Here is a 10,717-nt window from a genome sequence, read left to right as displayed (position 1 = left end):
AGAGGGGTGGGGCTGGGTGGGAGGTCACATGTTTCATTTGTAATAAAACGCCTACTGAGCAGTAGCAAAGGCAGCAGTTCCTAAAATTATTGAGTTGGATCCAAAGAGTCTGGTTTGCTAACAGAGGGGCCTTCTTCCAGTACAAGAAGACTTGCATTGCCAGAACAAATCCCTTCCACAGGAGGAAGCCTCAACCATTAGTGGAACAGACTCATAGGATCCATCCTATTACTTTTCAGTGTTTCCGGGAAATATCTAAAATGCCCTTTCCACAAGCAAGTACAAATCAGCCACAACTTTAAATCAATTTGGAAGGTGATCACTGTATAGCCATGACTGTGATTGTTTTTTCCTGAGAAATGTATGTTGGCCAAACTGCTTTATCTACAGCAGAGGCCAGATTAAAATATTTTCGGGGTCCTCGCCTGTGTATACAGAAGTCCAATTCCACCCCGAGGATTTTCCCAGAGATATAGGGAGACGAGACTGGTATCTTGAAATCAAGCTGTTCTTTTTACTGAATAATATTTGGTTCACATATAGACAAAAACAGAATCTCACACGCAGTCACACAAGATCCTCAGTGTTACAGGAATAGAAAATGATCACTTTTACACAGGGGTCATTTCGTAGAAAAAGAGCTAGGGGAACTCATTAGCATAATTCATTAGCATATGCCACACCCCCAGAAGTGTGTCATAAGGCCACACCCCCTGACATCACCAGAAGTGTGTCATAAGGCCACACACCCCGCCCCCAACGGTCCCGGCCACCGCTGCCGGCCTTGCAGCTCCACTGCCGAGCCCCATGAGGGGCCCGGCGGTGGACCTGCAAGGCCGGTGGGAGTACAAGGAAGCCCCGCGAAGGCCCTCTCTGGCCCCAGGCAGGCAGGGGTGGGGAGAGGCAGGGAGGAAGCAACTTACCCTCCCTCTTCTCCTGCCTCCTCCTGGCTGAATGAGAGCCGGAAGCAGGGCGGCCGGAAGCAGGGGGCGGGGCTTCGTCATGTGCCCAGCCCCCCGTACCTCACCCGGGGGAACTGCGATCCCCCGCGATCTCCCCCGAAATGACCTCTGTTTTTACACTAAATGGATGGGGAGGGAAACAGCAAATACTTATCTGATCCGAAGCTTGATCTTCCCAATGAAGAATACAGAGTAAAGACAGAATAGCTAAAGGGATTCTAATTTCACACAGTTGGGACCTGCCAACACATGTGGATCTCTTGGCTGCAGTCCAAAAGATCGAGCAAGAACAAAGGATTACTTATATAGCAAGAGTGTGAGTAAATAGCTAAGGAAAGAAGATGGCTAGCAGGGTTCAAACTGTTGAACCTCGCTTTTTATATGGGGGCTCCTTGGGGGCTGGCATCTGTGCCATCCTCCTTGGTCCCACCTACCTATGGTCCGTCCCAAGAACTAACACTATTGGCTATACTTAGTGACGTCCCTAACTAGAAGCAGTGGGCAATATTGAAATCTAAACCTCTAACTCAAGGAATGCATCTGGTCCAGGTGTGAAGTCGGATACCCAGGGCAACCATTGAAGTGTAGATGACTCTTGCTTGGTCCCAAGCAATAAAGTGCCCATTTGTCAGGAAGCTGTCCCTTTGGATGCAAACCAGATATCGGGGCTACGGTTCACTTAGCAGTTCACATCAATGGTGGTTGCAACCATAAAAGTTGTTGTTTTGTGCATTCCACAATGGCGATGCAGCCTTCTTCCTCAGGCTGGACTGTGAGAGTGCAAATCCTATTAACATAAAATGCAGGCAAGGTCCTTTCCAGGTGAAGCAAGAATACAAACAGCTTTCCCTCAGCCTGTGGGTGTTACTAGGCACAGTCCATGGATGTGTGAGTGCACATCAGCAAATACACAAATACATAAAAGCAAATAATAAGTTCATCTCCCAACATGTAGTTTTCATTGTTAGAACATACCCTGAAACTCCACTTTCCTTGTTGCTAGAAACGTGCCTCCCTCTTGCTGCCTGCAAGTTCTGCGAACAGGAGTGGCTTTTCTCTTCTAAATTTAGATTCAGCAGTAATCAAAACACATGTCTGCTCGAGTCGCTAGAGGCTGTAGTGAAGTTAAACCTTCATTAAATCACGTTTGAATAATTAACAGCTAAATGAAGCGAAGGCAAAAAAAAAAAAGTTCAAGAAACACATCTCTCACATAGAGCTCGGAAAGTGTGTGAGCCAAGAAGCATACTTTACAAAAGCAAATACCTCTTTAAAAGCACGCCTTGATTAAGTATTGATGTATTTACTCGTAAGTATATTGCTTGAGAAAATAAAGGCCAGAAGAGGTGTGACCCTGGGAGAGTCATGATTATAACTTCCTGCTGCAAGGGCCAAGATTTAGACTGGGACTGTGGTACCTCGGGAGAAGAGCAGCAGAACAGAGCAAGTGTACAGTAGCACCTTAAAGACTAACAAAGTTTGTGGCAGGGTATGAGCTTCTTCAGATACAGCTAAAATGTGAGTCCATCTATCCTATATATTGGAAAATGGAGTGATTTCAGATGCCAAATGACATTAGCAGGCAAATGACAATAGCAGGTGTGATTGGATTAGGTGTGATATGCAGAGTGGTAGTAGGCGTGGAGAAATCAACATTGGTAATGAGACCGGAAACCTAGGTCTCGATTCAGTCCAGGTGGATGCATTGTCTCAGCTTCATTATCAGTTGCAATTCAGCAGCCTGTCTTTCTAATCTCCCTTTGAAATTTCTTTGTAACTGCTACTCTTAGGTCAGCAACAGAATGTCCTGGAAGGTTAAAATGTTCCCCTACTGTTTTTTGAATGTTGTGGTTTCAAATGTCAGACTTATGCCCATTAATTCTTTGTCGAAGGGACTGGCCTGTTTGTCCAATGCAGAGGGGGGAGGGGCATTAGAGGATGAACAGGCGTATGAACCTGAGATGACATGGCTTGATGTTGCTGGGTCCACTGACAGTATTGCTAGGATTTATATGAGAGCAAAGTTGGCATTTTGGTTTGTTGCAGGCCTTGGTGCCAGAGTCCATGTTACTATTATATAGTGTATCATTGTAGGTGAAAAATTGTTTTAGGTTAGCAGGCTGTCTGTAAGGAAGAAAAGGTTTTTAAAAAACCCCAAAACCTCAGTGCCTGTGTGAGGAAAGTGTCACTATCCAACATGGGTTGTGGGTGGTTAATAATGCTTGAGTTGTGAGTTGTAGGTGACCAGCAGTGGTGTTCTGTTGTTATTTTCTTTGGGCTTGTCTTGTCTCAAGCTGTCCCTAGGTGTCATTCTGGCCTTCCCCATCATCTTTCTCGCCATGTTAGGAGGATATTGTAGTTGCAAAAATGCCTGCTGTAGAGCCTTCAGGTCAGCATCTGTGTTGTGAGTGAGGACATATTTTACCTCAGAATACACCAGGTCGCATAAACAACTGACAAGGGATCGTTTGTTGTGGGGGGGGGGGGTTGGGGGGGTAGCTGGAGGCATGTAGATACGTTTGCCTATCTGTCGGTTTCCGGTATTATGTGGTATGTATGTGTCCTTTGTGAAGCCGTACTGTGATGTCCAGGAAGTTTATTTCTTGTGTAGAGTAATTCATACTTAGATTGAGGGTGGGGTGGAAGTTGTGGAAAGCCTGGTGAAACCTCTCAAGGGTCCAGACAATAAAAATGCCATCAGTGAATCGCAAATAAAGGAGAGGTGCCAATGGGTAGGAGTTCAGAAAACATTGTTCTAGATCCACCACGAAAATGTTGGCATACTGTGGAGCCTTGCCAGTGCCCATGTCTGTGCCATTGACTTGGAGGTATAACGTCTCACCGAGGTTTAACTCTTCCACATGCGCACAGTTTTGTTGCAACAGTCCTTGCTTTGCTATTAGTTTTGCAAGGGGAAAAAGACAGGCAAAGAGGAAGAGTCTGTCTTTTCTTCCTTACAAGTCTAATTACTGTATGTGTGGGTCTTTTCAGTTACCAAAATTGGGGGGGGGGATGCTCAACCCCTCCTCCCCTGCTCTGCAGTCTTGATGTGAATTAGGACTGTTTTTAGAATGGAGAAAAGGTCCTGATTTCCCAGTGGCACATCTGTTTTGTTCCTAAATGTATGTTAGCACAGAGGATATAATATTTTCTATGCAGAGGTTATAAATAATAATTTTGTAGTCTCAGATAAGGTTGTTTTCAAAGAAAGTGACTCAAGGCCAAGACACAGCTTGCAACCAACACCGATCTCCTGCTTGGTGTCAAGTTCTTTCCCCATAATATAGAGAATCTCATTCGGTATGTTATGGTGTTGTCATTTCCTGAGTGTTCCTGAATCCACTCCACCTCATTAGTTGTACCAGTAAGGGTGGGGGAAAGCATAATTTTATGAGGATGAAGAGATGACCAAATCCATGGGATCCATCCTTTTGTTTTGCTTTTGCTTCTACCCTATGCAAATCAAACCTGTTCCTGTATTCATATATCATTTTCTGTTTCGTACAAAATTTTCCCATCAGAATTAATGCATTTTCAATATTATTTTTGTACCACTTGCATATAAATGGCACATAGTGTATAAATGGCATAAAAGAAATTGTGAACATCTCAGTGAAACTGGGCAGAACGAAAAGGGTCACAACAAAGAAAATAATAATGCATTTTTGGGCATCCCTATTGACATGCCTGCTTATAGCATTTACTCATTGTGTCACATATGGAGATGGGAGAAGCTTGAAACAGGCAAACAAAATCTCACTGACTTATTACATGTTTCCAACACACACCCATTTTCATGTGCATAGATAAGAGCTACAGCTTTTGGTATGTACAACTGGAAAATGTTTTTTGGAAGTAGTAAGGACTGCAAACCTATCTATGCAGGAATTTTACCACTAGCCAAAGAGCATTTTAACAGACTATTGTTTTGTTTTGCTATTTGAGAGTCAGTGTTTGCTATTAAAAGTAAATATCATCGCAAACTAATAATGGAGTGGAACAACATAGCAAAGTATGAATGACTTGTTTGCCATACTGACATTTACTGCTTGTCTTCACCTCTCAAAGATTTTGAAAGGAAGCTGACAAACAAAAGTTCTGAATGGAAATATTTTCTAGGAGGACTTCAAACTGCCCAAGGTGCCTAGAATCCTCTAGAGCATCCAGTTCTGTGAAGACATGAGGGCTTACTTCCTCCAATTTAAAAACTAATATATTGACCTTTTGTTACTGTCCATAAGGTTTTCTTGGCAAAGATACTGGAGTGGGTTCAATAGATGAGAGATCTTTAGAAAGCTGCATCTGGCCCCCAAAGAAAAAAAATATCTAGTGTTTGTTGATATTGGGGAGAACCCAACAAAATCAGCTAGTGGCTAGAACATTCAGCATTTGGTGGGGGGATTTGGAAATGTGGAATATAAACCAGCTTGGTGGCTCAACCCATTATCCCTGCTTGGCACCAACTTGGATGTGGAATTTGAAGCTACATTGAATGTGGTAGAATGGTCACAGTGTTGGACTCGGATTTGGGAGACCAAGATTCAAATCCCCACTCTGCCATGGAGGTTTGCTGGGTGACCTTGGCCCTGCCACCTACTCTCAGCCTCACCTACATCACAGGGTTGTTGTTTTGAGGATAAAATGGAGGACTGAATGGCCATATTGTTAGGGTTGCCAGCTCTGGGTTGGGAAATACCTGGAGATTTTGGGGAAGGAGCCTGCGATGGGTGGGGTTTGGGGGAGGAGACGGACCTCAGCAGGTTATAAGGCTATAGAGTCCACCCTCCAAAGCAGACATTTTCTCCAGGGGAACTGATCTCTGTCGCCTGAAGGTCAGTTGTAATTCTGGGAGATCTCTAGGTACCACCTGAATGTTGTAAGCCTGACCTAGATAGGCTAGCTTGATCTCATCAGATCTCAGAAGCTAAGCAGGGTAAGCTCTGACTAGTATTTGGATGGAAGACCTCAGCTGTGACTTGATGGCAAAAAAAACCCACTTTGGGATACTACTTGGGAAGAAAAGAGGGATATAAATAACTAAACAAAAAGGGTGTGTTTCATCTCTCTCTGTCCATAGCAATATCAACTTTTGGTCTTGCACTTTCAGTGGTCAACTACTTGATCTAAATTAGATTCAAAACTTCATCTTTGATTTTATTAAGCTGATTCATTTCAATAGTGTGTTCATTTCTTCCCAGGGACAATACAATATCTTGACCTGATCCAGATGAGTCACAGTGCTGCTTTAATTTAATCTCATTTATTCTGTAATATACTTTATCTTTCTTCTGTTTGGAGGAATACCTTGATATTGAAAATATTTCTGTGTATCTGACAATCCTTTGCTTGAGCATTCATTTCCTGTAGATTTTCACACATCAGATGACAGGCAGGGAAATGGAAATCTGTAATTTGCAAAATAAAAATAATTAGTCTCTTCTTCCTAGCTGGGTATGATTCATTTAGATACTCGGGGAAACAAATGCTACATTTTCCACTTACCTGTTCAGTACACTTTAAAATAATTTAATTTCCCTATCAAACACACCCATTTTTTCATTTCTTTCCAACATCATTATGAGGGATACCCTTTTTTGTAGGCCTTCACATTAGCAAAAATCATTACGAAAAAAGACAGGACTCCGAACTGTGGATGGCCGTAAATGAATAAATAAATCTACCACGCAGGGTTGTTATGAGGATAAAATGGAGAAGAAGAATGAATGTAATCCACTTTGGGTCCCCATTGAGGAGAAAGGCAGGATATAAATAAACACAAAAAATGATTGTTTATGTAGAAGGTGACGTTGCGAGAGTGGCTGATGCACACATTACAAAGTACGTGGGTTGGATCTGTGATCTCCACCCTGTATAACACAGGGTGATTCTGCATTGGCTTTTCTCTCTGTTGTTTTGCCAAACCCACGTTGGAACAGAAATTCCCCTCTGCATTGCATGCCGCTTTCACTTTCTTTGATAATTGGGTTTTATGGTACCTTCTGCATAGATTTATGGCCATTCAGGAGTGACTTCTCAGTCAGTATGGCATTGCCCTGAGGTATCTGAATGTGGTTTTGAGCTGCACCTTTGGTAAAACAACAAAGGGGAAAGCCCATGCAGAATCACCCACAATCAGATGTGAACTGCAGGTTCTCCTACATGCACATGGTGCTCCAGTTGGTTCAGGACTGCCGCAGTCATAGAGAAGGAGCTTCGGCCGTTTTCCCAACCTGAAACAGCCCAGGGGAGGCACTCTTTGGCCCCTTAGAGAAATTCACTTGTATACCAGGAAACATGTGAGGTTCCCCCAAGGGGACACCTAGCACCCCCTGGCCATCGATGTCATCTGCATGTCAGCATATTTTAGAAGAAGCTGGGGCAGAAGAAATTGGGAGTCAGCCACATGACATCTTTTTGTGTTTCAGCTTAACATATAAGCCATCTGTATGGCAGGAGGAGGGGGTTACCTAGTATGGGGGAAAATTAGAAGAAGAAGAGGAGACTGGATTTATACCCCGCCCGTCACTACCCAAGGGAGTCTCAGAGCAGCTTACAAACTCCTTTCCCTTCCCCTCCCCACAACAGATACCCTGTGAGGTAGGTGGGGCTGAGAGAGCTCTGAGAGAAACGGCTCTTTTTCAAGAACAGCTGTGCCAGAACTATGGCTTGCCCAAGGTCATCCAGCAGGTGCAAGTGGAGGAGTGGGGAATCAAAACCAGTTCTCCCAGATTAGAGTCCGTGCGCTTAACCACTACATGAAGCTTACATGAAGAGAAGAATAAGCTTCCACTGTGCTCATACCTGGACCGCCTTCTTTGGAAGGAAGAGGCAACCGTTATGAAAAAGAGCAGCCCAGTGAACAAGCAGTGTCTCTCTTTTTGTGAGGAGGGGAGTGAAGTATCTGAACCAGCAGGAGGAGGAGTGGTCCAGGTATTAGCAGAGCAGTCTCCTTGTCCTCTTTGTCCATGACTCTTTACGAGGGCAGCTGCTGCACTTGCAGCTGGGCCACCCTCTTCGAGAAGAGGAGGCAAGGATGGACCACAAGGAAAAGCAGTATAGGAATAGGTGCCAGGGACTGTCACCACCACCACCACCACCACCACCAATGTTCCCTCTAAGCTATGGAGTCCTGTGAGCAGAAATTCTACTTTGTGAGCTACTGGCCTTAAAGTTGTGAGCAAGTTATTTGGCTATTGCATAAATTAGTTTGCTCAGGAGCTGTCCTTCCTGAGCGAAAACAAAAATGTGTGAGCCAGAAGCTAAAAAACTCTGAGCTAGTTCACACTAACTCAGCTTAGAGGGAACACTGACCACCACCCCTCCTTGCCTCAGCACCCCCTTCTTCAGATACCAGGATCCCATTTATATCAGACCAAATTGTTTTAAAAGGAAAGTAAAAAATCTTTGGGCTCCCCCCCCCCCATTATCTATGCTGTCAAATTGCAGCTGACTTGTAGCAAACCCATAGGGTTTTCAAGGCAAGAGACTAACAGAGGTGGTTTGCCATTGCATTCTTCTGCATAGAGGCCCTGCAACGTCCTTGATGGTCTCCCATCCAAACACCAACCAGGGACAACCCTGCTGAGCTTGCCAGATCTGATGAGATCAGGTTACCCTGGGCTAGCTACATCAGTGTTTATTTTTTGTTCTGTAGGTTTCTTCAGATGACAGAGCTATGATCTTCTCCCACCACAAAAATAATGAATAAAAATATGGAACAGATGTTTTTTGGGGGAAATAACTACAAACAAAAACGAGTGCCCATTCTATCTCTTCCGGATTTTAACGGCTGTCTATGTACCTTCTAACACACAGTTTTATTTTGTTTTTTCAGCAACAGTTGGCCAAGAATATAAAATTTGGCCAGCCCCCACAAATGACAGTTCCAGTGAAGACATTTGGGGAGTCAAACACTAGTATAGAGGCAGACGTGTTACTGAGCAGCCCCATGGAGACGGAGATGCAGCAGGACTTGGGCCTCCCGGAGAACTATAATAAAGTAAGCACTTAAATCAAACATATTCACTATGTAGCTGGAACAGTAAAGTTCACCGAAGCACAGCCACTGTGTCCAGTGAAACAGAGCAAAGCTCACTGAGGTATTTTACAGGCAGGTTTAATAGCCCTTGGTCTCCGGCTGTCTAATATAATTTATACGTGTTGGGGACTCAGGGAAGAAATTGGACAGAAGTCCCTGCCTGCTGGGCCACTTAGGGACAATCAGCAGATAGAATGCGAAGGAAGGGGGCTGTGCTTGCTGTGCAGGGGGCTGTGTTGAGTCCAAATCCTGTTAATTCACGAACACGTGACCCTGCCTTATATTGAGTCGCACTGTTGGTCTATCAAGGTCAGTACTGTCTGCTCCGACTGGCAACAGCTCTCCAGGGTCTCAGATTAAGCAATGGTCTTTCATATCACTTAACTAATCCTTTTTTGAATGGAGAAGCCTGGGGTTGAACCTGGGACCTTCTGCATGCCAAGTAGATGCTGTGCCATTGAGCTGCAGCCCATCCACACCTCGATATTTTCTCTTATTTCAGAATTATGCAGGTCATGAAATTTAGCTCGAGAGCTCCAATGTTGGGCCAGGTGCTTTCACACACACTAAATAATGCATTTCCAATACACTTCCAATGCACTATGCAACTGAATTTTTACTGTGTAAAATGGCAAAATCCCCTTGCAAACAGTCACTGAAGTGGATTGAAACTGCATTATTTAGCATGTGTGAAAACGCTTAGTTTTCTGGTACATGAAACAAAGCAAGCGATACATTTCGCAGCCCTTGGTTCATCTACGGAATCTGCTGTTTTCTGAGAGTTGCATGAACTTGCATTAATCCACCTTCCTTGTATGTGAAGGCTAATGTTTACCCAGTATCTTTCACCTCTCTTCCTCATCTCAGACTATGTACTGATGTTGCAGTAACATAGATGCTTAGATCGTCATCCTTGTGCCGGAAGGTCTTCACTGGCTGTTTGCTTCCAGACAGAATCCAAAGTACTGGCTCTTCCTTTTAAGACCATAAATGACTTGGGACCAGGGTACCTGAAGGACCATCTTAGGGTTGCCAGCTCTGGTTGGGAAATACCTGGAGATTTGGCTGTGTGTGTGAAACCTGGAGAGGGTGGGGTTTAATGAGGGGAGGGACCGCAGCAGATTGTAATGCCATAGCAGCCATTTTCTCCAGAGGGACAGTGCTTGGTTATCCGGAGATCAACTCTAACAGAGGGGGATCTCCAGGAGGTTCGCAACCCCAGACCACCTCTTTGTGGACTGGCCGGTCCAACAGTTCAGGTCATCTTACCTGGCTGCTTCTTGCTCTGACTGAGGGCTGCTGGGAGCAGGGGGTGGGGCTTGTTGCATGTGCCCGCCCCCTGGGCTCTTTACTGCCGGAGCTCCGCTCCTGTGCGCTCCTGCAGGAAATGACCCCTATTTAAGACCATAAATGACTTGGGACCAGGGTACCTGAAGGACCATCTTAGGGTTGCCAGCTCTGGTTGGGAAATACCTGGAGATTGGGGGGGGGTGAAACCTGGAGAGGGTGGGGTTTGATGAGGGGAGGGACCTCAGCAGATTGTAATGCCATAGCAGCCGTTTTCTCCAGAGGGACAATGCTTGGGTATCTGGAGATCAACTCTAACAGAGGGGGATCTCCAGGAGGTTTGCAACCCCAGACCACCTCTTTGTTGACTGGCCAGTCCAACAGTTCAGGTCATCTTCCCAAGCTCTGCTCTCTGTGCCTCTCGCCTGCG

General features: G+C 44.8%; 1 protein-coding gene across 1 annotated transcript in view; it reads left to right on the top strand.

Moving 5' to 3' along the window:
* The window catches only part of KIAA1211 (KIAA1211 ortholog), a 41,403-nt gene that overhangs the window by 968 nt on the left and 29,718 nt on the right, over positions 1–10,717 (top strand). The window contains exon 2 of the mRNA XM_015426322.1: positions 8,797–8,961. Coding sequence (XP_015281808.1) covers positions 8,797–8,961 — 165 coding nt within the window. The remainder of the gene's footprint in view (positions 1–8,796; positions 8,962–10,717) is intronic.

The sequence above is a fragment of the Gekko japonicus genome, unplaced genomic scaffold, assembly GCF_001447785.1.
Source record: "Gekko japonicus isolate JY-2015 unplaced genomic scaffold, Gekko_japonicus_V1.1 scaffold622, whole genome shotgun sequence".
NCBI classification, from domain to species: Eukaryota; Metazoa; Chordata; class Lepidosauria; order Squamata; family Gekkonidae; genus Gekko; species Gekko japonicus.
Note: the sequence above shows the minus strand (reverse complement) of the source record. Positions and strands in the feature narration are given on the sequence as shown.